We start from the raw sequence: 27,736 nt of genomic DNA, 5'->3' as shown, positions 1-27,736 counted from the left end.
CTTTTTTTTTTATTCAAACTTTCTTAAGTCAAAAGATTGCACCAAAAGTGAAAATAATTTTCTAATATTTTAAATTTTCATAAAAGTTTGATTTTTTTTATTTTTTATTTTTACAATGGTGCAACTCCGAGTTTGCAGTTGCTTGCCTGCAAAGCCAACATATTTTGGAAATTCCTAAACTACATTAAATGTATCCAAAATTTAACAAAACATTACATTAAACTCCTAACTTTTAGTTTGATAAGAATTAAACTCCTAACTTTTATTTTACCACCAAATGATATGCATTAAACTAATCTAGATTATTCATAAATTGTCGATTCAAACCAATAAAACCAATATCCAACTCTCACTAGTTAAACTTCTAACCTTCCATTAAATAAAAATGTATGAATTAAAAAAAAAAAAACTACAAAAGAAATATCTAATTTTATATAGTTCTAATATCATGTAATAATAATTCTTTTCTTAAGATATAAAAATAATTAATATAACATATAATCATACATATACATATGGACTCTTGACAATTGGGCTAGACAATAGGCCCTCAAGTGCCTTCCGGCCTATAATAAATATTCATTGCAGAGACTTTCTCTTCTAAAAGGTCAAACTTGAAAGGAAATATTCTTTGGAGGTTTAACAAATAGGGGTTTAAGAATTAAGAGCAGCCATGGAAGACGATTCCTCCACTACTGCAAACCCAAACCCTAGCCAACCGATCGCAATGTCTCCGTCAAAATCCGTACAAAGCGAGGCCGACCCAGAGCCAGAAACCCCAGAACCCGACGCCCCAATCAGAGAATCCTCAGATCCTCCGCCGGAGAAGAGCGATCAAGAATCCCAAGAAGAAATTCCAGAGGAAGAGGAGGAGGAAGGGGAATGCGGGTTTTGCTTGTTCATGAAGGGGGGAGGGTGTAGAGACCCCTTTATCGAGTGGGAGAAGTGTGTGGAAGAAGGCGAGAAGAACAAGGAAGACATTGTTGAAAAATGCTTCGAGGTCACATCTGCTCTGAAGAAGTGTATGGAGGCGCATTCGGATTACTATTCCCCAATTTTGCAGGCGGAGAAGGCTGCTGAGGCCGAGGCCCTGAAGGAATTGGAGATGGAGAAGGAAAAAGTGGACGATAACAATTCTGAAGTGCAAATCCATGAAATTTGGTAGGAATGAAATTGTAATTCCATCCTATAAAACACTCCATTAAGGTGCATTAATACAACATATAGGGTGCATAAATTTGAAGCCTGAGGTGCATCAGTTCAACAATGATGGAAGGAAAATACATCTAATTCGCTTGTTTTTTTTTTTCTTGATTTGAGCAGTTGATGTAGATTAGATCGAAGGCTCAGATCTCATCACATTTTTAACTTGACAAACTATTCACATGTGAACCATCCCCTATATATATAAAAGATTGTTTAAATGATAATTGGTCCACAAATCTTTTGATGAGGGATAAAACTATTGAGAATAAGAATATCAGGAATAAATAAGGATATTGAAACCCTTATTTAATTTCTAGATCATACTTGTATAAGACTGTTTTGGGTCCTTAGGTTTTAGCTAGGATAATAACAATGGCATCAATCAGGATGGCACGTATAATATTAATTAACACTGGAAGCAAATTCTACATCTTCCAAACACAAATATTATTATTACCACTATTTATAGCATATCCATTTATATAACACCTACTATATTATTGTAAAACTAAAGCACATTAATATGCTCTAAAAGGTTCAATAATATGTTCAAATGTACCGAAAGACAAAAAAAGGTTAACTTATTTATCCAAAGCAATGTGCACCCTATGATCTATAAGGTACAACATTGTGCTCTAGAGGGCAGAACAATGTGTTCTGCGAATAAAAATTGCTTCATTCTGATTTTTTATCTAAACTGAATATATATATATATATATATATATATATATATATATATATATATATAAAAGACTTAGGTTTTTAGTTTTTAAAATTAAAAATTACACTAATTTAAAATTTTGACTAACAGTTGATTGGCTCCTGCCTAATTCTCTGCAGGGACGGGGATTGAGACTATTTTAAATTTTTCGTCCGGAATGGAGACGATAACGGGAAGTATACTCCTCGTCCCGTCTTGCTGCCCCGTTACCATTAGGGCTGTGCATTTCGTCCAGTCTTAAATCGAAGTACTGATCGGTACTCGGTTCGGATAAAATCCAAATCGAACTGAAAAACCGATCATTTTTTTTTATATAATATAATGTATTAAATGTCTAAGGTGAGGTTTGAACCCTTAATCATCAAGTTTTTTACACAGTGTCTAATCCCCTCGGTGAATTAATCATCAAGTTAGAAAGCAAGAGCTTTACCCATTAAGCTATAGGCACATTTGTGTCAATATTTACATTTGTATGCTAATAAAGATATACATTTTTCATTAAATGTTGTACACTCCAATTATAATGGACAAAACTGTCCCTACTACATTCTTGTTAGACAAAAGTACCCTTACACCGTTATAACGCCGTTACTATTTAATTTTAACTTTCATAACTCTATCATTATTATCATACACCTATATCTATGATATCTTTTTCCTATTCTTTAATTATCATTTTATTAAAATCATTATATAATTACTTTAATTGTTGATTATGTTGGGCGTCGGCCGGGTTGGCCGAGTTCAGCCCCTGCTCGATTCGAGACGTGGCGCTGTGGCTTACCATGGAGAGATATGGTTAAATGGTTAATGTCCACCTACTTATCACCAATTGATTTTGAGTAGGATATGGCAACCAGGTACCATAGAACTCTATGGTTAAGCGTGTTTGACTTCCGGCAAAACAGAACCGAATACCGAAACCGAACTTTTTCAAACCGAACCGAACTCTATTGATAAACCGAATGATTTAATTGTTTTAAAACTAAAAAAAATCGAACCGAAACCCGAAATGCCCACCCCTAGTTACCATGCCTACTTTAAAGGTTCCAAGTTGCAATTGTACTAATTTGGACTCTTCTATTGTTATATAGATATAAATTTATCAAATCGCGTGTGTTTAATTTGTTTTGCGAAACCAAATTGACAAATATGGTAGAATAGTGCATTATTTATATCTTAAGAAATAGTTAGTTTACAAACGAACTCACGTTTGAACAATTTTTTATTCAAAAACATGTTAGTTTATATCTCAAGAAAAAATAATTATTATTAAATGTTATTAGATTTTTTTTTCTAATTTAAATTTACGAGTTTATCTAACCCACACTACTACAGAAAACGGATTTAACGTCTACATTATAACGTCGGTTTTTTGAAAATCCGACGTTAAATATTTAAAATTATTTTTTATTTTTTTAGAAAATACATATGACGTCGGTTATTTGGTATGGCCGATGCCGTATATTAAATAAAAAATAAATAAAAAATAAATACGAGATACGACGTCGGCGTTATACGTTGCCGACGCCGTATCTCAAATAAAAAAAAATATATATATATGGTATACGGCGTCGGCGACGTATATCGCCGACGCCGTATATCGCCGACGCCGTATACTTGAATTTAAAAAAAAAATAAATAAATAGTAGATACGGCGTCGGAGAATTAATCTCTGACGCCGTATCTCTAATAATTAAAAAAATAAAATAAAAATGGTATACGGCGTCGGCGACGTATAACGCCGAAGCCGTATACTCAAATTAAAAAAAAAAGAAATAATAAATAGGAGATACGGCGTCGGAGTTAAATCTCCGACGCCGTATCGTATAATTAAAAAAAAAAAATTAAAATGGTATATGGCGTCGGCGACGTATATCGCCGACGCCGTATACTCGAATTTTTAAAAAAAAAATAAAAAATAAATAGTAGATACGGCGTCGGAGAATTAATCTCCGACGCCGTATCTCCAATAATTAAAAAAATATATATTTAAATGGTATACGGCGTCGGCGTCGTAGAACGCCGACGCCGTATACATAAATTAAAAAAAAAAAATTAATGAAGCTAGCTAGCTAGAACTTTTCAGATCGGCACTCCTAGCTCAACATTTCACTCCTCACTGCTCCAAACGCCCTACGCCACCGATGCTCTCCACCGCCGCCTAAGCCGTCGTCCACTGCCATCGGCCTCGCTCTCCGCACGTCGACGTCGTCCTCGGCCTCGCTCGCAACAGTGCCGTCGTCTTCGTCTTCGGCCTCGGCCTCGCTCGCTGTCGTCCTCGCCGTCGCCCAACGTCGTCGCCGGTCGCCGCCTCTCCTGCAAGGTACGTACGTGTATATATATATATATATATATATATATATATATATATATATATATATATATATATATATGTGTGTATATATATATATATATATATATATATATATATATATATTATAAATGGTTATGTATATATATTTTTTGAATTTTGAATTTTATATATTATTATTGTGTATATTTTCGAAATTTTAGGAATAATTGTGTATATATTTAATTTTATAAGTTAGTGGGTCAATTATGAATTGTTGTGTATATGTGGAATTTTATGAAATTTTGTTTATATATTATTGTGTATATCTTGAAATTTTAGGAATAATTGTGTATGAACATTAAGGAATAAGGTTTAGTTTATAGATATATAGAACAAATATTATGAATATAATACATAATTTAAGTGAACAAATCTTAGCTTGCTAGGTGAATCTTGGTCCATAATTTGCCTTTTTCAAGTATATAACTTACCAAATAATTTAAGTAAACAAGCTAAGTGTATAATACATGATGATGTTATTGAATATATTGCACTAGTTGATACTTAATATAAAATGATGTTGTTTTGGACCAAGACCCACCATGCTAGGTGAATCTTGGTCCATAATTTGCCTTTTCAAGTATATAACTTATCAAATAATTTAAGTGAACAAGCTAAGTGTATAATACATGATGATGTTATTGAATATATTGCACTAGTTGATACTTAATATAAAATGATGTTGTTTTGGACCAAGACCCACCATGCTAGGTGAATCTTGGTCCATAATTTGCCTTTTCAAGTATATAACTTATCAAATAATTTAAGTGAACAAGCTAAGTGTATAATACGTGATGATGTTATTGAATATATTGCACTAGTTGATACTTAATATAAAATGATGTTGTTTTGGACCAAGGCCCACCATGCTAGGTGAATCTTGGTCCATAATTTGCCTTTTCAAGTATATAACTTATCAAATAATTTAAGTGAACAAGCTAAGTGTATAATACATGATGATGTTATTGAATATATTGCACTAGTTGATACTTAATATAAAATGATGTTGTTTTGGACCAAGACCCACCATGCTAGGTGAATCTTGGTCCATAATTTGCCTTTTCAAGTATATAACTTATCAAATAATTTAAGTGAACAAGCTAAGTGTATAATACATGATGATGTTATTGAATATATTGCACTAGTTGATACTTAATATAAAATGATGTTGTTTTGGACCAAGGCCCACCATGCTAGGTGAATCTTGGTCCATAATTTGCCTTTTCAAGTATATAACTTACCAAATAATTTAAGTGAACAAGCTAAGTGTATAATAAATGATGATGTTATTGAATATATTGCACTAGTTGATACTTAATATAAAATGATGTTTTGGACCAAGGCCCACCATGCTAGGTGAATCTTGGTCCATAATTTGCCTTTTTCAAGTATATAACTTACCAAATAATTTAACTTAAAATGTTGTGAGAAAAATGTAATACTAATTGGCCGAAATGAATATAGTGTAGTTGTTGTAGTAGTTATAATTATATAAATTTGTTAAAATGTTGTTAACAAATGTTTAACTATGTTATTATTATTTTAGATTGGCTTGTGATGGATAAAAGTTGGATGAAAGCTGGTAGGGAATATCCCGACCGACATAAGCTTTACCACGACCGACTTGCCTTTGTTTTTCTCTCTTTGTTTTTGCAGGTAACAGGTCGGGCTTCATGCGAAGAACCTGGTCGGGATCTGACCGGGAGTTGCCCGAGCAGTAGTGTCGACCACCGAGCGGTAGCCCTTTAGCGAGAGAGCTGACGAAGGACACGTGGCAGCTCTCTACGACGACAGACAGGGCACCCGGGAGGATGACACGTGGTGGCTATGTGGAGAACATGCCGAACGACCGGATTCTTGTCCCCGGCACAGCGGCTATAAATACCCACAGTAGCTACAGTGTTGGAGAATCCCGACCGCAGTCAGTCAGCACTCAGAGCAACCAAGTAGATTGTACTTAGGGCCTTTACCGTGATCAATAAAGACTTTTACTCGCTTTAATTGGTCTCGGGTTTATTTTATATTGCTTACGTAGAATTAGAAGTATCATTTTGGCGCCGTCTGTGGGGATCCGTGCGAGAAAGCAACGTCTTGACGAGCACCCGGTCTCTTCGCAATCATGTATCCGTGGGCTTACAACAACTTCGCCGACGACCAGGCGGATGCAGCGAGCTCATCTGAGCACCATGCCACCCAACAGCAAGGTCAGACGGTGGAACTGAATCTTAATCTCTCACCACCACATCCATCTAACACATACCCGGTTGCCCAACAGCCGGTGAACTACATTCAACCGGGATACCCAACGCCCGGTCAGCCATATCAGCAACAGTCGGTGATGTACCCCGGCCAATATCCATACCCGGTCCCACCTCCGCCGTACAGGTATTGGCCTGGCCAACCGATGTACTACACTCCCCCGGTTGGGTATCCACCATATACGCCTGCTTACACGGCTCCAGCCGCCGCCCCTCCAGTTCACCCGACCGCACAGGTAGAGCCGCAGCGTCAGTCCGCTTCCCGGGCTCGACGCTCGGCTCGTTCGCGTTTGGGGTCGGGGGGTGCTGATGCGATGGAGGCACCAGGGCAGGCCCAACAAGCGGCCGAGGTTCCCGTCCAAGCGGAGGACCCCGAAGAAACTGCCCGAGCGGCAGCTTTTGATCGTATTCGACCGAAGATGCGTCAGCGTTTGGGACCCTAAGACCCAAACCGCCAGCAAGAAGACGTACAAATGCAGGAGGCCAGCCAGGAGGCTTCATCCGGGTATAGCGGGTCGAGATCTCACCGACGGAGACGTGCTCGGGATACAGCCCAAGCTGCTCAAGCCGCCGAGCTCAACGAGACCCGAGGATTACTCTATAACCTCCAGGCGGAGTTTGCACAATTCAGAAACGCACACCCTGCAGCACCCCCGGTCGACCAACCGACCCTACACCAGACGCCTTTCACAGCGACGGTGATGGCTCAGCCTTACCCGCTTGATTTAAAGGTCTCTAGAGAGAAGAGTTATGATGGCCGGACAGACCCTGAGGCTCACGTTAACGACTTCTACAGCAATATGACGCTGAAGGGCGTGTCAGACGCCGTAATGTGCAGGGCTTTCTATTCCACGCTTACCGGTTGGGCGGCGGAATGGTTCCGAACTTTGCAGCCGGGTTCAATCGACAGGTTCGACACCTTGGCGATCAAGTTCGTGAGGAAGTTCATTACTTCCAAAGTGGTGAGGAAGTCCTATATGTATCTAGAGAAGGCCAAGCAACTTGAAGGCGAAAGCTTGACCGACTTCTTCATCAAATGGAAGGCGGCGGTCGGGGAGGTCGAGCCCATGGACGATGCGACCGCCACCCACATGCTACACATCTCTCTCCGGGCGGGGTATTTATATCAAGATTTTATTTTACATCCCCCGGCCACTTATGAGGAGGCCCTTCGAAGGGTCACAGATTATGCCAATGCTGGCGAGGCGAACGCCGTAAAGCGCTCGCAGGAGGTCGGGTCTTCGTCCCGTAAACCGGCCGGCCGGGTGGAACACCGATCGGGTGATGACCATCCCCGATCCCGCACCAGGCCTGGCGAGTTTACGGCCTTGAACCGATCCGCCGCGGAGGCCATGCAGTATGCCCAGTCTTGCAATCTCATCAAGCTTCCCCATCCCGATAGAGATGGTCCTGACAAGAGTAAGCATTGCGCTTACCATCGATGTGCTGGGCATGACACTGAAGAGTGTACCCACTTGCGCCAACTGTTGGAAGATTTGCTCAATCTTGGGAAGTTGGACAAGTGTGTGGGGAGGAGAGAAGACCCCAAGAGGAATACCGATCGGAGAGATCAGCGGCGCTCTCATCACCGCTCCGATCGGTCAAGTCAGGACCGAAGAGACGATCGAAGAGATGATCGTCGCGATGACCGACGGGACCCTGACCCTCCATCTAGCAGCCGACCAGCAGGAAAGCCGACCATCCACGTTATTTTCGGTGGATTGGAAGACGCTTCCCGACCGCGGAGTAATTGTCCGGTCGCCATAGTGGATTCCCGGGAGACCGGGAAGAGGCAAAAGATGGAGCCCATAACCTTCACCCTGGAAGATCAACCCAGCAGCGGCGACCACGACATGGAGGCGCTCGTGGTCACAATTGATGTGAAAGGGACGGATGTCCAGAGGGTTATGGTCGACACTGGCAGCAGTGTGAACGTCCTTTATTTGGACGTGTTTGAAAAGCTTGGACTAGACAGGAAGGAGCTGACTCCGGTCGGTGTACCACTGTCTGGCTTTACCGGGGCTCTTATTTACCCCGAGGGAAAGATAACGCTCCCGGTCGAGATCGGCACAGCCCCGAAGTCGATCAAGACGGAGCTAGAATTCGTTGTGGTCAACCTCCACTGCGTCCACAACATTATCTTGGGCCGACCCGCCATTATGAAGATCGGTGGGATAATTTCAATGCCCCACCTGTGCATGAAATTCCCCACCCCCAATGGGGTCGGTGTAGTCCGTGGCGATGTCTAATCCGCCCGGAAGTGTTACACCCGAGCGGTTAACAGACGTGATTCCGGTTCGTCTTCCCGGGTGAACACCATAGCCAAAGAGGAGGCTAAAGATCGGAAGGAACAGCCAGAGCCTTCCGAGGAGATAGAAGAAGTTCCCCTATCCGAAGACCGACCGGATAGGAAGATTAAGATTGGCCGGGCCCTTACCCCCGAGCTCCGAGCAGAAATTTTGACCATACTCCGGGAGTATGCCGATATCTTCGCCTGGGGGCCCGAAGACATGCCCGGGATCGACCGATCGGTAATTTGCCACAAGCTAGCCGTTGATCCCGCAGCAAAGCCGGTCGTGCAAAAAACCCGGCACCTTTCTTCCGATCGCCGCGAGTTTGTTAGAGAGGAAGTCAAGAAGATGGCGGCGATCGAGCACATCCGACCAGTGATCTATCCCGAGTGGGTGGCTAATATAGTTCTTGTTCCTAAGCCCCCAGCATGGAGGATGTGCATTGATTTTACCGACCTCAATAAGGCCTGTCCGCTCGAGATGGTCGACGAGACGGCCGGGGCCGAGTTAATGAGTTTCATGGATGCATTCAAGGGTTATCATCAAATCATGACGCACCATGAAGATGAGAGCAAGACAGCCTTCGTGACCCCGGACGGGCTGTATTGCTACCGAGTGATGCCGTTCGGTCTCCGCAATGCAGGAGCGACCTACCAGAGAATGGTCAATATGCTCTTTGCCGATTTGCTGGGCCGAACGATGGAAGCTTATATTGATGACATGCTGGTCAAGAGTCGGGACCGATCCGACCACACTCGGGATCTTCGGGAGTGCTTCCAGATCATGAGGAAGTACCAGCTGCGGCTGAACCCGACCAAGTGTACATTTGCGGTTCAGACCGGCAAGTTCCTCGGCTATATGATGACTAAGAGAGGAATTGAGCCCAACCCGGCCAAAGTGAAAGCGATTCTGGACATGCAACCACCTTCTACCGTTCGGGAAGTCCAGCAATTGACCGGTCGGTTGACAGCCCTCAGCCGATTCCTCTCCAAGTTAGCTGAGCGCGCTTTACCTTTCTTCAAGGTATTGCGAAAGGTTAATGGATTCGTCTGGGACGAAGAATGCCGAGCGGCTTTTGATGAGCTGAAGGAGTATCTCATGTCACCAATCGTGCTCTCAAAACCCGAGCTCGGAGAAGAGCTAGACGTATACCTCGCCGTCTCCGATCGTGCAGTAAGCGCAGTATTGTGCCGAACCGATCCGGAAGGGGTCCAGCGACCGGTGTACTATGTAAGCCACGTGCTACATGGTCCTGAGCTCCGGTACTCCCGGTTTGAGAAGGTCGTCTACGCTTTATACATTGCCGCGAAGAAGTTGGCTCCCTATTTCCAGGGTCGAGCAATTCCCGTATTGACCGATCAGCCGATCGGACCAGTCCTCCGAACTGCTTCATCGTCTGGTCGCCTTGTCAAGTGGGCGTTGATGCTAACCCAGTACGCGATCGAATACCGACCGAGACCAGCTATCAAAGGTCAAGCCTTGGCTGATTTCTTGGTCGAGTGCACCGCCCGGGATACCCGACCCCCCGAGGTTGCGGATCCCGAGGCTGAGTGGTGGTCGTTGGCTACTGACGGGTCGAGTAGCAAGAAAGGGGCAGGAGGAGGAGTGGTGGTCACGAGCCCGGAGGGATTCAAAGTCTATTTTGCTCTCATGTATTAGTTCCATCCGACCAATAATGAAGCTGAGTACGAAGCCTTTGTTAATGGCTTACAGTGCGCTCGGGACTTGGGGGCTGAATACATCCGAGCTCAAACAGATTCTGCGCTCGTGGTCGGGCAGGTTCTCGGAGATTATGAAGTTAATGGAGAGCGTCTGCAGCTATACCGAGACCTAGCCATGGAGAAGCTTGCTCAGTTCCGGGGGTATACCATCCGACATATACCCCGATTGGATAATGCCGACGCGGACATCTTGTCTAAGTTGACTCAAGACGCCCCGGAACATATGTCGAAGATAGCATGAATTTTGGTGATCCCGAGACATAGCATCGATCGCCTACCGGTCAATCCAATCCAACCGGTAGAAGACAATTGGATCACCGATCTAAAGGAGTTCCTCGAGCACGGTCGACTCCCAGACGACCCACAGCGTGCTCGGAAGGCCAAGCTTAGAGCCCCAAAGTTCCAAGTCTTGGACGGTCGTCTCTACAGGCGATCGTACGGAGGACCTCTTATGCGTTGCTTGACCGCATTTGAGGCTAATCTGGTCATGAAGGAATTGCATTCGGGAATTTGTTCTTCACATCAAGGAGGCCGATCATTAGCCCGTCGTATCATGTTGATCGGGTACTATTGGCCGTCCCTCCAGCTAGACTGTGAAAAGTTAGCTCGGGAATGTGAGACGTGCCAACTGTTTGCCCGGATGCCTGGACGACCGGCAACTTTCTATCAGCCGGTTACGACTGCAATTCCCTTCGCTAAGTGGGGGGTAGACATCTTGGGCCCCTTCCCTTAGCTCTCCGGTCGGAGAAAGTTCGTGATTGTCGCCATCGATTACTTTTCTAAATGGATCGAAGCCGAGCCCTTAGCCACGATCACTTCTCAGCAGTGTGCTCGGTTCCTTTGGCGCAATGTGATTTCTCGCTTTGGTGTGCCCGTGCATCTCATCAGCGACAACGGCCGCCAATTTTTGAGCCAATATTTTCAAAATTTCTTGGCCACGATCGGGACGACCCATGTCCGGTCGTCGGTGGCTTACCCGCAGGGAAACGGAAACGGACAAGTGGAAAACGTTAACCGGACGATTTTAGAAGGTCTAAAAAAAAGCTACACTCGGCTGGTCGTAGTTGGGCCGATGAGTTGCCATATGTGTTGTGGACTTATCGGACGACCCCGAGGGAAGCTACTTTGGAGACCCCTTTCGCCCTGGTTTACGGAGCAGAGGCCCGACTCCCGATCGAGGCTTGGATCCCGACCGATCGAGAAAGAACCTACAATGCGGAGGAGAACGAACATGCGATGGTCGTGGATCTCGACGGGGTTGAGGAAAAAAGAGAGCTAGCCGCTCGGCGTATGGCTGAGTATCAGAAGCGAGTCAAGAGTTCGAATGATGTTCGGGTCAACCCTCGTTATTTCCAGGTGGGAGATTACGTTTTACGACGAAGGGAGGCCAGTCAACCTTTGGAAGGCGGAAAGCTAGCTCAAAACTGGGAGGGGCCGTACATCATCAGCGCTGTCATACGGCCGGGTACATACCGACTGGAGACGACAACCGGTCGGATAATCGAGGGGACTTGGAATTCCGAGCACCTCGTTATGTTTAGGCAGTAGCCTATTTTTTGTAATCTTTGGACGAAGTGGGGGCTCGACCTGCGAGTTGGTCCCGGTCGTCATTTGTAATTAAATTTGTTATTGTAAATATTTGTTAACCGCCTGTAAGCGGGAATGTTTAATGTATATACGATCGGTGATTGCTCGACCGTTTACATACGGCGGCCTCGAGAGCATACACCGGTCAAATACGCTCCTCTTCGGCGGACAATCGGGTCACGCCATTTGATCGGGGAAGCCAGGAGCATACAGCATAATTCCCCGATCTAATCAACTTCTTTCCACTATTGCACTCACTCATGCCTCGAGAGCACAATGGTGTGGGGGCTGGGATAAGGAAGTATCTGTTAGGCCCATCGCTCGGGAAAAACTCGACCGTGGGGGCTTACCCATTTTCAAAATTTCGTCAAGGCCAGGAGATCGAGTAAACCTGATCGGGTTGGCCAGTATGACGTTGACATAGGTCTGTCGTTCGGGGATATCCTGAACGTGGAGGCCTACTTACTCCCTACTCTCAAAATTTTGACAAGGTCTGAGGATCGAGTAAACCCGGTCGGGTAGGCCAATGTGATGTCGAAATCTGGGGTGTACGACTGGGCCATAAGGCCACAAGGTCGGATGTCGAGTGAGTAGGAATGGTGCATGACCGGGCTTAAAGGCTGTAAGGTCGAGCATCTACGATCGGTGTGTGCACGTTGAAAACAAAGATATAAAAAGCGAACGACACAAGTTATTAATCAAAAAGAAATTTATTAAATCAAAAAACGTGCCCGGTACAACTTGGGACCGGGCTCCCGATCAGCACCACTTACACAAAGAAGCAGAATTTAAACCTATCCTACTTCTTCGCCTCCTTCGCCTCATCCTTCTTGGAAGTACCCGCCTCGCTCGGGGTGGTTCCCGTTGACGTGGTCGGGTTGGCAGTGATATCCTTCGAGGCAAAAGGGGAAGGACCGGGATCAGCCAGGTCGGGAGGGAGTGCAGACAATACGAGCTGGAGGTCGTCTCCTTCGAGAGCTTGCCCCAATCGTTTTTGGGCCTTCTCCAGCATCTTCCTTTGGCCGGCCTTGAAGGCCCACCGACCAAAAGATAGAATTAGGTCCTCCCCGACCTTGGTCCGTCGAGCGGCTGTGAGGAAGGCCGAGCCTATCTTGTCGTCCTTGAAAGCTGATTGGGCCAGCTCGTCCGGACTCTCCAAGCGGGTTTTCAGCTCCTTGTTTTCGCCGATCGCCTGTTGGGCGACCTTTTCCGCCAGGACCCGGTCCTCCTCACTCTTCTTCAAGGCCTTCTGGACTTTCTCCAGCTCGGCCTGGACGTCCTTAACCTCCTGAAGACGCCGAGCAGCCATCTTCTTGTGTCGGTCGGCTTCCTCGGCTAACATTGCCCGACCTTGAAGAAGTTGAGCCGCTCGGGAGATCTGCAACGGAAAATGTTAGTCAGCTCGACCAGAAGCACTTGAAAAATATTTAGGAGGAAAAGGTGCTTACCTCGGCCAGGTCGGGGCCAATTCGTTCAGCCACTTGAGTTGGGGTCATCTTCCCCAGATCTTCTTTAACTGGCCCGGCGTTCCCGATACGGGCCAGTATGGACGACTCGTCCTGGTTTCACCCGGTCGACGGGCTCGGGCTATGCTGCTCCCGGCGGCGTTTCATACCGCCCACCTCGGTCACGCCCCGCTCCGGTGCCTTTTCTTTGCCCCGGGCGACTTCCACCCGGGTGACCAGCACATAGCTGGGCTCAACCACAAAACCCTCGGCCGTCGTGATGGTCGAGGTCCCCAGGGGTCGGGCCACCGGAATTTCCTTCTGCCCGGCTGGCTTCGCCTTTGCCTTCTTCTTACCGCTAAGAGAAATCTTGGCGGGTGGGGGAAGGGAAGTGTCGTCGTCTCCAAACTCGGCCATTTCTGCAAAATAAGAAGGAAACAGTTAGGTCGGGAAGTTAAAGAGCAGTCGGGATATAACGGGTCGGGGAAAGTAGCTAGCCTCGAACCTTTACCCTTCCTCTTGCCCCGAGTGGGCATCCTTGCAATTGTCACACCCGCCGGCTCGTGTTTGTACTTTTCGGTCAGATCGTAGACCGGATCGGGGAGTTGGGCCGCCTCGTAGCACTCGGGCGACTTAAAGATGCGATACTCGTAGATCTCGCTCGAGATCTTGGTCACAGCATCTATGAGGGCCTGAGTCTCGATTGGGACGACTTGCCTTCGAAAATGCTGACTCCAGACCCTCTCGACCGGGAGGATCCACGGATCGTATTTCACCGAAAAGATCCGGTTCTTCCACCCCCGGTTGTTCCCGGGCAGCCCCTCAATCGAGCATTTATCCGCTCGGGACTGGGTCATCAAGAATCCACCCCCGTACGCGGCCGCCAGCACCTTCACCTGGTAGACGTAGTTGAAGAGCTCCATGGTGCAGGCTAATTGGTGCCGACTGCAGATCTGGGGGAAACAGGCGATCATACGATGCGCGTTCGGGCAAATCTGCCCGGGCATAACCTGGTAGTAGCCCAGGAATGCGGTGAGGAGGCTGGAAAAGGGGAACGTGATCGGGGCCATTAACGAATCGTAATGCATCCTGATCCACTTCCCCTGATGCCGCTCGATGATGTTCCCGAGCTGCCTGCTGGTGTCGAACTCAACCCGACCAGCAAGGGTTGCCGCGATTCTGCTCGCTTCCCCCTTCGTCAGCAAGCTCATCTGGCCTTCGACGTTTTCGCTATTGAGGAATTCAAACCCATCCCCGCTTGGCGTCGCCGGCCCAGCCGAGTCTTCCTCGACTGCTTCCGCTTCGTGTGCCCGGTGTTCCACCTCGGGCTCAGCTTGAGGGTAATCCCCTATTACCCTCGTAGGCGTTTCCCTAACGCCCGCATCCGGGGAATTTCGTCCGCTCGTGGACGTCTCATCGCTCCCCGACCCGCTGGAGCTCGACCCGGATGTCCCCGACGAGCTCGATGATCCTTCTGGCCCGGGGGCTCGGTCGGGTATGTGCTGCGGTCGTTGCTCGACCTCTGGAGAGTAGGACATGATGTCCACCTCCTCGCTGCTCTGCTCGACCGTGTTGTCGTAGTCTGCGACTGAAGCGTTCTGGTTATCCGAGTCCGACATATTTAGTTCTACCTAAAGGTCGGTCGGGGTTAGTACAGGGTTCGGGAAGTTAGTCCTATCCTACTCCTACGCAAAGTTAAAAGCTAAGTAAAAGCTAAAGAGTAGAGAGTTTACCGATTGGAGAAGCTTGGCTGAAGTTGGTTGAGAAGTTGCTCGGTTGATCTGCTGAGTAGCTCGCTCAGGACTCTCAGAGGGTGCCGATTGGATCAGAAGATTGAGGAAAGTTCATTTGAAGGCCTCAAGGGCCTATTTATAGGAGAGCATTTAGGCGGGAAACCAATCCACTTGCGTGACACGACCCGCACTGATTCCGAGGCGACCGTTGCAGTCGTCGAGGCCAGCAGTGGCCGACACATGGCGAGGGAAGGAATGACAGCTGGGCGGTCGGTTTGTTGACCGACGTTTGGGCTTCTTCATCCCGTCCCATTTTTTCCCGGACGGTCAAAAAGGCCCGGGCTGGGGGGCTTTTGGTAGGGAATATCCCGACCGACATAAGTTTTACCACGACCGACTTGCCTTTGTTTTTCTCTCTTTGTTTTTGCAGGTAACAGGTCGGGCTTCATGCGAAGAACCCGGTCGGGATCTGACCGGGAGTTGCCCGAGCAGTAGTGTCGACCACCGAGTGGTAGCCATTTAGCGAGAGAGCTGACGAAGGACACGTGGCAGCTCTCTACGACGACAGACAGGGCACCCGGGAGGATGACACGTGGTGGCTACGTGGAGAACATACCGAACGACCGGATTCTTGTCCCTGGCACAGCGGCTATAAATACCCACAGTAGCTACAGTGTAGAGGACTTTTGGACGATCGATAGGTTGTTACTAGAGAATCCCGACCGCAGTCAGTCGGCACTCAGAGCAACCAAGTAGATTGTACTTAGGGCCTTTACCGTGATTAATAAAGACTTTTACTCGCTTTAATTGGTCTCGGGTTTATTTTATATTGCTTACGTAGAATTAGCAGTATCAAAAGCTAATCGACTTAGTCAGGAATATGAAGATGGAGTTAGAAATTTTTTACAGTTTGCAAATAATAACCTTCCGAATAGTAATAAGAGGTTCTTCTGTCCTTGTACGAAATGTTGTAATCAGAAAAGGTTAGGTGAAGAAGACATATATGATGATCTAATTGTTAATGGGATTAATCCATATTATACACAATGGATTTGGCACGGTGAAAGCGATGTGGCTACAACATCTAACATGTATGTTGACAATGAAGATGATGAGTCTGAAGATCGGTTGGATGAAATGTTTCGCGATGTTGGAGAAGAGTTTACCAATCGGTCAAATGAGTTGGATGAATTATTGAATGATTCAAAACAACCTTTATGGCCAGGGTGTAGTAAATATACCAGATTATCTGCTGTATTAAAATTATTCAACTTGAAAGCTGGGAATGGGTGGAGCGACAAGAGCTTTACTGCTTTACTTAAAATAGTCAATGATATGCTTCCAGATGGTAATGAACTTCCCAAGAGTACATATGATGCCAAAAAGATGTTGTGTCCCATGGGTATGGGATACAAAAAAATACATGCTTTCCCTAACGATTGCATATTGTTTAGGAATGATTACAAAGACTTGCATGCATGTCCAATATGCGGGGCATCTCGTTATAAAACAAGAGAGAGTGGTAAAGTACGTTTGAAAAGTCCACCAGCTAAAGTTTTGTGGTATCTCCCAATTCTTCCAAGATTTAAGCGCATGTTTGCAAATCCAAGCGATGCGAAGAACTTATCATGGCATGCAGATGAAAGAATTTCCGATGGCAAGCTTCGACACCCGGTTGATTCTTCTCAATGGATAACATTTGATAATGCATTTCCTGAATTTGGCCACGAGTCGAGAAATCTTAGACTTGGACTTTGTACTGATGGTATTAACCCTCACGGGAACCTAAGTAGCAAGCATAGCTCGTGGCCAGTTATGTTGATAATTTATAATCTACCCCCGTGGTTGTGTATGAAACGCAAATACATATTATTAAGCTTGATGATTTCTGGGCCAAAACAACCAGGCAATGATATAGATGTTTTTTTGGCGCCTTTAATTGATGACTTGAAGCAATTATGGGATGAAGGTGTGTTAGTGTTTGACGCATACCGGAAGGAGACTTTTAAGTTGCATGCAATGCTTTTTTGCACAATCAATGACTTTCCAGCTTATGGTAACTTGTCTGGATATAGTGTCAAAGGTCATAAGGCATGCCCCATATGTGAAGATAATACCTGTTATCATCAACTGGTTCATGGTAGAAAGACTGTATACATGGGGCATCGGAGATTTCTTGATAAATTTCACCCTTATAGAAAATTAAAAAAGGCATTCAATGGCGTTCAAGACTATACAGATGTTCCACAACCATTAACAGGGAATCAAGTTTATGAACGAGTTGAATGCATCAATGTTACTTTTGGTAAGACTCAAAAGCTTCAATCTCAGAGAGGTAAGAGGTCAAAAGAGATACCTACAAATGAGAAGAGTCCGTGGAAAAAGAAATCTATATTTTTTGATCTTCCATATTGGAAGACACTAGATGTGAGACATAGTATTGATGTGATGCATGTGGAGAAAAATGTATGTGATAGTTTTGTTGGAACTCTTTTAGACATTAAAGGTAAGACTAAAGATGGACTCAATGCTAGATTGGATTTGGTTGAAATGTGTATACGACCTACATTAGCTCCACGTTGCGGGGATAAGAAAACATATTTGCCTCCAGCTGCTCATACTTTATCAAGAAAGGAGAAAATAAGTTTTTGTGAGTGTTTACGTGGAGTAAAGGTACCACAATGGTATTCATCAAATATCAGTAAACTTGTTAATATGCAAGATTTAAAGTTGGTGGGGTTGAAGTCTCATGATTGTCATGTCTTAATGCAACAACTATTGCCAGTGGCTGTTAGAGGCATATTACCTAAAAAGTTGAGATATACCATCATAAGACTTTGTTTCTTTTTCAATGCAATATGTGGGAAAGTTGTTGATCCAGACAAATTAGATGAATTGCAAAATGACATTATTGTTACACTGTGTCAGCTAGAGATGCACTTTCCACCTTCATTTTTGATATCATGGTTCATTTGCTTGTGCATTTGGTGAGAGAGATCAAACAATGTGGTCCAGCTTATTTGAGGTGGATGTACCCATTTGAACGGTACATGAAAGTATTAAAAGGTTATGTTAGGAACCGATATAGGCCGGAAGCATCTATAGTTGAAAGCTATGTTGCAGAGGAGGTTACTGAGTTTTGTACAGAATATTTGGCAGGGGTAGAGGCTATTGGTGTTTCTACTAATCGACATGAAGGAAGAATTGCTGGGAAGGGTACTCGAGGAGTCAAAGTGAAGACTATGCCTCGTGAAGATGTTGAGGAGGCACACTTGTACATCTTGCATAATACAAGTGAAGTCGAGCCGTATTTAGATGAACACAAGGCATTGATTAGAGAGCAAAATCCAAGAAGGACAGACATGTGGATTGTGGGCGAACATAATCGAACTTTTATTCGTTGGTTCAAAAATAAAGTTATTGAAGAGAATAATATGTCTGAAACTGTTTCATGGTTAGCACATGGTCCTGGTTTGGATGTCCTATGCTATAATGGATATGACATTAATGGGTTTTCTTTTTATACAAAAGCTCAAGATGAAAAGAGCACTATGCAAAACAGTGGAGTTACTTTGGTTGCAAATTCCATGCATTTCAGTAGTTCGAAAGATACAAATCCTGTGTTCGCAGAGTTGTCATATTATGGTGTGATTGAAGAAATATGGGAAGTTGATTATGTTTTGTTTAGGGTGCCGGTGTTTCGATGTAGATGGGTAGATAATAAACATGGTGTAAAAGTTGATGAGTTGGGATTTACACTTGTTGATTTTAATCGTGAAGGGCACAAAAATGAGCAGTTCATAATGGCATCCCAAGCAAAACAAGTCTTTTATATTAGTGATCCTTGTGACAAAAAATGGTCAATTGTTCTTCATGGAAAGAGACAAATTACTAGAGATGAGAATGAAGATGTTAGTTTTGATATTGAGGAAATACCACCATTTTCTTCAAGTTTATTGCCCACTATTATTGATAATGAGATAGATGAAGTACATGCATCACGAGATGATCATCATGAAGGGATATGGGAGAATTGATTATTACATGTAATGCCCGCTATTTATTTTGTTTTTTAGTTTTCTTATTGTAGTACTTTTATATATTCTAATAATTTTTGTTTCTAAACAGGCGTATGGATTCAGCAAATGGTGATGGTACTACACAGGATGGTACTGCACAAGATACTCATACTACTCAAAGTAGTAATACTACTTCTAAGACGAGGGGCGCCACTCGTATGCAAAAACTCATTCTGCAGCGTTCTACTGAAGGGAAACACCACATTGAGCTTGATGGATTGGAGCCTGTCTACGGGCCAGAAGGCAGTGCATTTAAAAGTTATGTTGCATTAGTGGGACGAATACATACTCCTATCACAATAGATGAATGGTCGAATGTCCCAGAAAATATTAAGAGTACTATTTGGAAACAAATCCTGGTAACTTTTAATTTTGTAAGATTTTGATTTATTCATAAAGTTTCTATAATTACATTTCTAACTAATAAATAATTTTGTTTTGCAGAATACTTATGATATTCCCGACACAACTGATATGAGGAAAGAATGGTTAAAATATGTGGGTGATCGGTGGAAAGATTTTAAAGCGAAATTGGTGAGCAAGTATATATACGGTAGTTTTGCAGGTATGAGCCCATGTATAAAATACAACTTCATTGAACAAGAGACATGGGATGAGTTTGTAAAGTCGCATACAGGTTCAGCATATGAGGTATCGTTATTATTTTATCAATATTTCCAACATAAACTCTATCATTATTATGAGGGACATGTAAAGAGTTTGATTAATATTTTGTATTTATATAGGCAAAAAGAAAAAAATATCAAGACATACAAGCTAAGAATATTCATCCACATCTTTTAGCTCGAGGAGGTTATAAAAGGTTGGAGAAGATGATGATGGATGAGAAGTTGAAAGAAAAACAAGCGTTGGCTGATGCAGATCCGACGTATACAATGAGTCCTCCAAGTCCTCCACGTAGAGCCGAAAAGTGGAAGAAAGCAAGAATTGACAAGTCATGAAATTATCACACTGAATCAACAAGATTGGTGGCGGAAAAAATTGTAAGTAAATATGTTGTCATTTACTAAAGTAATAGTAATTATTATTGAATAATTTTTATATATGTTAGGATGCTCTTGAGATCCAAATTTCTCAAGGAGAATTTGTTGAGAAAGGAAGACAAGATTCATTGACTGTTGCATTGGGTACTGATGAGCATTCTGGACGTGTTAGAGCCATGGGAAGAGGACATGGCTTCAAAAGTGTATTTGGCCATGCAAAACGTCGCGAAAAGCCTCCTGAAGATGTTCAACAAATGGTTGATGATGCTGTTGCAGTAGCGTTAGAGAAACAAAAGCAGCAAAATATTTCTGAACGGGAGGAATTTGGTCAACGATTAACTGAGCAATTTGAGGCAAAAATAGCTAGTATGATGTTGAAATTTAGTGCTATGCAGACTCCTTTACAAGCAAAGCAGGTGGATGACGTATGTGTGGATGTTGTGTCACTACCTCCAAGTGACAAAGCTAGTTCCCCAGACCCTTTTAGTAATTTACCGGCTGTAAGTATTCGTTTAAAGTTATCTTATTATTATTTATCAATAAAATTTTATATGATTTTTAATTAAAAATTATTGTAGTTAGGGGCACGATGTCAACTGTTCTTAGAAGACCCAATTAGACGTCCAGTAGCATATGGGACAGCTTACAGTGGTGGACAGGTTAATGGGATTGTACTGGATATAAATCATGTGAAGGTGAGCGTAAATGAAGTTAGTGATCCAAGTGCACATGTACCAATCCCCACCAGTGAGGTTCAGCTTGTAGGTGATGCAATTCAACACTTTATTGCTTGGCCAAAGAAGCTGGTAGAGTTATGTACTAAAGTTGATGTGGTATGTATACTGAAAATATTTCTATTTTAAAATAGTAAGTAATTTACTTTTTAAAATAATAATTCTTACTTGTATTATAATTCACAGTCAAAAGAAAAGACCAAATTGACTTTTCATTCGGGTGTGCAATCCGTTCATCAACAATTCACTATACCTGATGATGATTCTTTGACTGATGGATGCAAAAAGGCCTTTTCAATAGCTCGCCGTTTTGAACACCCTCTTGTGGTCCATGTGGCTCGTGGTATTATGGGCAACATTGACTATGACTTGCACCTTCTAAGTGATGATAATGCGTTTCTTAAATATGGAGACCATCGATGTTTCTCTAGTTCAGTTCTTTATGAGGTAATAAGTTCTTTAGTATTATTTATTCATAATAGTTTTATATTTATATAGTTGGTAATCTATATATAATTGGTTGTGTTTGTGAATAGGGGTATTTACATTAGTTTTGAGTTGGCATCAAAAGACACGTATGGCTTCCTAGATCCATATTGGATTCAACCACAAATGAATAATATGGAAGACAGGAAATCATATATAAATGCCACCATGCAGTCGGGGAAGAAATTGGTATACTTAGCCCCATATGTTCTCAAGTAAGTATTAATTACGTTTTAAATAAAAGTACTTATATATAATATATTTTTATTATATATTATATTCACTTAAAACTAATAAATTATTTATTTGTAGTGAGCATTGGATGTTGATGGCGATTTGTCCTCGACTAAATGAAATTTTTTGGTTTGATTCACTTGGTCATGGGCCGCGTGAAGACATTAAACATATAATGGAAACGTCTGTAAATTTATATAATTAATTAGTAGTTATCATTAAACTAGTGATGCCAAGTATTTATATATATTCTATGTCTTATATTAATAGGTGTATGACTGCAACAAACATGATGAGTGGAAAGAAACAAAATCGTTCACCAAAATGGACTATATGTTCGGTAAGTACTTCATTCACTTTGTAAAACATGCAAACTTATTGTTTTTTTTTATTAATTTATTTTATTTTTATTGTAATTCAATGTAGTGTGCTATACAAAAGGGAACCACCGAATGTGGTTATTATGTGATGAAGTTCATGTTTGAAATTGTTTCCAACAATCTAAGCAAAGGAATGGATAAGGCAAGTAATTTCTTAATATATCTTTTGGCTTCAAATGTTTAAAAATACTTGCTTATTTATTAATTTTATTTCTTTTGAACTTTGTAGGCTTTGGAAAGACAATGAAGATTGCCCTACAACAAAAAAGAGATTGATGAAGTTAGAGACAAATGGTCTAAGCTTCTTATTGATGAATGGGTTAATAAAACGCTTCTTAGTTGATACTTTACGTTTAAAATTAGTTTATGTTTATTGGCTTAATGTTTAGTAGTTTTGTTGAATTGTGGTACTTATATTAGTTTTATGTTTAGTAGCTTGAATTAGCTTAATGAATTGTGTTCTTTATATTAGTTTCATGTTTAATAGTTTGATACTTTACGTTTAAAATTAGTTTATGTTTATTGGCTTAATGTTTAGTAGTTTTGTTGAATTGTGGTACTTATATTAGTTTTATGTTTAGTAGCTTGAATTAGCTTAATGAATTGTGTTCTTTATATTAGTTTCATGTTTAATAGTTTGAATTAGTTTAATAAATTAGTTGATGTTGAATGTTGAATGTTAAATTGCTAGTTGCGCAGGGTTTGAAAATTGATACAGGTGGGGTAGAAAACATAAAACGCATATAAATAAAAATAATAATAACATACGGCGTCGGTTTTTAGGTAAAAACCGACGCCGTAGGTTAATTATTATTTTTTTAAAAAATAATAAATATATACGGCTTCGGCTTTTAGGTAAAAGCCGAAGCCGTATATATTTATTATTTTTTAAATATATATATATATATATATATATATATATATATATATATATACGGCGTCGGCTTTTACCTAAAAACCGACGTCGTAGGGTAATTATTTTTTATTTTTTAAAAATAATAAATATATACGGCTTCGGCGTTTACTTAAAAGCCGACGTCGTATGTAAATTATTTTAATATATATATATATATATATATATATATATATATATATATATATATATATATATACGGCTTCGGTTTTTAGGTAAAAGCCGAAGCCGTATATTACATACGACGTCGGTTGTTCAACCGACGTCGTATCATTTACTTACGACGTCTCTTAAGACGACGTCGAAAGATAACCGACGTTAAATGGGGTATTTTAACCGACGTTAAAACCGTTTTCTGTAGTAGTGCCAATGTATTAAAAAGATATAACACCTGATATGTTCTTAATTGCGCATACATGCATTTCTTCTCAACTTTGGATCGATTTTTGGGTGTAATTGCATTAATTCCTTATCTTTATTGCATATTCCCTTGGTCTTTAATCAAAGTATGATCTAAATATCTAATGCATGAACTATTGGATCGGAGAGCAAGTATTGAAGCAAGAGAATGATTGGAGCAAACTCGATGGCCCAGGGTTGAAAGATGGAAAATGGCAATTTTGTTGGTCTCGATGACAAGTAAAAGTTAAGACATGGGTTGAATAAATCGGTTTATATAAAAATTTTGAATTTCTCTAGCATATAAAAAGTGTGCACAACAAAAGTTTTTAAACTTGTAAAGAATTTAAGAAAAAGCTTTGTAGCTTTGTTGGTTTCGAACGCATAAGTGTTTGTGTGTGTTTGGATGATTTGTTGATAGATTAATAGAGTAGTATAGAGAGAATGTGTTTTTTATAGCAGTTCAGAAAATTCTTCACTTCACTCTTTTCATATATATACACTAGAGGATCGAATTCACTATATATGTATTGTTACAAATACACATGAAAAGCGTTTCACAAAAATCAACCACCAAATCCCCTTGTTACTAGCTCAAACTCCAAGTCGTCTGAACAACATAATCACCCCTAGCTATCGTTCTTCACTATTTGACTACTTCACTACATTTATCTACCACAAAGTCCCTTTAAGTATAGAATCTCAAACACTTCATGAATGAATGCCATTATAGGTTGGTGTCACTGCATTTCTCATGGGATTTTTAACTTTGACGCTAAAATGATAAATATATAATTGAATAAATTTGATAGATTATTAGTTACCGTGAAAAAAAATTATACCTCCTCTAAGTGAGATTTACTTTCTATGATTTGAACTTTCCTAAGTCAAAAGATTGCACCAAAAATGAAAATAATTTTTTAACAATTTAAATTTTTAAAAAAGTTTTATTATTATTATTATTATTATTATTATTGTTGTTGTTGTTGTTGTTGTTGTTGTTGTTGTTGTTGTTGTTGTTGTTGTTGTTGTTGTTGTTGTTGTTGTTGTTGTTGTTGTTGTTATTGTTATTGTTATTATTATTATTATTATTATTATTATTATTATTATTATTATTATTATTATTACAATGGTGCAACTCAGAGTTTGCAGTTGCTTGCCTGCAAAGCCAACATTATTGTGGAAATTCCTAAACTACATTTAACCGACAGAGCTTTGATAAGAATCAAACTCCTAACTTTTATTTTACCACCAAATGATGTGCATTAAACTAGTCTAGGTTATTTATAGATTGTCAGTTCAAACCAATAAGACCAATAGCCAACTCCCACTAAGAGTCAAACTTCTAACCTTCTATTAAATAAAAATGTTTGAATTAAAAAAAAAAAACCACAAAAGAATTATCAAATTTTATATAGTTCTTTTCTTTTTTTTTTTTTTTTGAAAATAGAATTTTATATAGTTCTAATATCATGTAATAATAATTATTTTCTTAAGATAAAAAAATAATTAATATAGCAAATAATCCAATCGTTATATCCTACACCACGGCGCGCGTAGCACTGTGCGCCACGCGCCTCCCAAAACGACGTCGTTTTGGGATCGTTTTGGGAGGCGCGGTAGGAAGTTGCTGTGATTATGTATATTTGTTCACACAATTATGTATATTTGTTCATACAATTATGTATATTTGTTCATACAATTATGTATATTTGTTCATATAGTTATGTACATTCTTTTTATACAATTATGTACATCCGAATCAGAACATTTGTGTGTATTATGTTAAAAGTTGATGTGTATTATGTTAAAAGTTTATGTTTATTATGTATTATGTTAGATTATGTGTATTATCTTTTAAAAAGAGTATGTATATTTTGTTATATAATTATGTACATTCATGTATACAATTATGTGTATTTTAGTATAACATTATGTACATTTTTGAACAGGGGTTTTTTTTAAAGAAAAATTAACTGTCATACACTGAGGCGGGAAATTTCAAAAAAAAAAAAATTAAAACGATGTCGTTTTACATTTGGACGCACAGTGCAACACGCGCCGTGGTGTAGGATATAAATTGCCCAAATAATCATACATATACATATGGACTCTTGACAATTGGGCTAGACAATAGGCCCTCAAGTGCCTTCCAGCCTATAATAAATATTCATTGCAGAGATTTTGGCCCGGGTTGGTAAAATACAATCGTTATGCTGTAGAATCGTGTCCATCTTACAAGGTGGATACGATTCTATGTTAATAATTACTGAACTATATGTTCAATATTATAAAGTTATATATTTATAATTTTTTAACTTCATATTTATAATTATTGAACTCTATATTCACAATTACAAAACTCTATGTTAATAATTACTGAACTATATGTTCATAATTATAAAGCTATATATTCATAATTTTTAAATTTCATATTTATAATTATTGAACTCTATATTCACAATTACAGAACTCTATGTTAATAATTACTGAACTATATGTTCATAATTATAAAGCTATATATTTATAATTTTTAAACTTCATATGCACAATTATTAAATCCCTATATTCATAATTACAGAACTATATGTTCATAATTATGATCACAACTCTATGTTCATAATTATAGAACTATATGTTCATAATTTTTTAACTATATATTCATAATTATGAACAGTTTTGGAACCGTGTCCACCTTGCAAGATGGACACAAATCTACATAATTTGCCGGTAAAATAGTTACCCTATAGGCCAATTTTAATTTATTTGACCACTATGAATTTTTTGATTTGGTTAAAAAATCAATACAAAGTGTTTGATTAATTAACTTTTTGTAACTCCAAAATGCTAAAATTCAAAAAGCTGTCCAAAACAATTTTTTAAATTGACCTTTTTTAAAAAAGAATTATACCAAACAACTATGAGCTAACAACTAATTTACCAAACACTTTTCTAAAATCAATTAATGTTATTAACTAATTATACTCTAACACCTTTCTAAAATCAATTAATGTTATCAACTAATTATACTCTCTAATTACTCAATAAGCTAACCGCTAATATCAATCATTGACCAAAGAGGGCCTTTCTCTTCTAAAAGGTCAAACTTGAAAGGTAATATTCTCTCATTTCTCTGGAGGTTTAACAAATAGGGGTTTAAGAGCAGCCATGGAAAACAATTCCTCCACTGCAAACCCAAACCCTAGCCAGCCGATCGCAATGTCTCCGTCAAAATCCGTACAAAGCGAGGCCAGCCCAGAAACGGAAACCCCAGAACCCGATGCCCCAATCAGAGAATCCTCAGATCCCCCGCCGGAGAAGAGCGATCAAGAATCCCAAGAGGAAATTCAAGAAGAAGGGGAGGAAGAGGAGGAGGAAGGGGAATGCGGGTTTTGCTTGTTCATGAAGGGGGGAGGGTGTAGAGACCCCTTTATCGAGTGGGAGAAGTGTGTGGAAGAAGGCGAGAAGAACAAGGAAGACATTGTTGAAAAATGCTTCGAGGTCACATCTGCTCTGAAGAAGTGTATGGAGGCGCACTCGGATTACTATTCCCCAATTTTGCAGGCGGAGAAGGCTGCTGAGGCCGAGGCCCTGAAGGAATTGGAGATGGAGAAGGAGAAAGCGGACGAAAGTAATTCTGAATCAGGATCGACAGTAACGGTGGGAGATTCAGAGAGTTCTGAGAAAAAGGAGTCTTGACTTTGGTAATCAAAAGAATTGAGCTTTTTTTGTTATTATTTTTTCCAGCTATACATGATTTTGATCAAGAGAAAGTTATGGATATTACAAAGCTTATTACTAACATTGATATTCTCAAATAATCGTGTCGAGATTAACCAAATTTATGGATTCATATGACTCTATTTTGGAATCAATTACCACATTTTATCAGCTTCATAGATTCCCAGTTTTTTTTTTTTTTTTTTTCTCAGCTTGGTATGTTTGATTTGATGGTTTCTGATAATCATGTGATGGATGTAGGGTTTTGTAGCAGGACAGATTTGAATTCAAGCTAAAAATGTTGTGTTGTACTGTTTAGATACCAATAAAGTGCATAATTCAAACTGTGAGTTGTTGTCATATGTTTTGCTATGTTATGGTTATGAAGTATTTATTTAGTTAAGTGATTTTGGTCCATTGTTAGAATTAGGTTCAGTGGCATGGCATGCTAGTGCTTTCCCGAGTGAAT

The 27,736-nt window shown here is 40.9% G+C and overlaps 1 protein-coding gene across 1 annotated transcript; it reads left to right on the top strand.

Moving 5' to 3' along the window:
* The first annotated feature begins 626 nt into the window (after window positions 1-626).
* On the top strand, window positions 627-27,566 carry LOC109166080 (glutamic acid-rich protein-like). The gene is made up of 2 exons (XM_019314967.1): window positions 627-878; window positions 26,909-27,566. The coding sequence occupies exons 1-2, from the start codon at window positions 674-676 to the stop codon at window positions 27,244-27,246; spliced, it is 543 nt and encodes a 180-aa protein (XP_019170512.1). The 5' UTR covers window positions 627-673; the 3' UTR covers window positions 27,247-27,566.
* Window positions 27,567-27,736: the final 170 nt, after the last annotated feature.

Source organism: Ipomoea nil, unplaced genomic scaffold, assembly GCF_001879475.1.
Source record: "Ipomoea nil cultivar Tokyo-kokei standard unplaced genomic scaffold, Asagao_1.1 scaffold3087, whole genome shotgun sequence".
Taxonomy (NCBI): domain Eukaryota; kingdom Viridiplantae; phylum Streptophyta; class Magnoliopsida; order Solanales; family Convolvulaceae; genus Ipomoea; species Ipomoea nil.
Note: the sequence above shows the minus strand (reverse complement) of the source record. Positions and strands in the feature narration are given on the sequence as shown.

Coding starts and splice junctions, on each gene's coding strand:
- LOC109166080 (XM_019314967.1), top strand. CDS start 674: ATGGAAGACGATTCCTCCACTACTGCAAACCCAAACCCTAGCCAACCG. Junction 879..26,908: donor AGAGGAAGAGGAGGAGGAAG/GGGAATGCGGGT, acceptor AAGAAGAAGGGG/AGGAAGAGGAGGAGGAAGGG.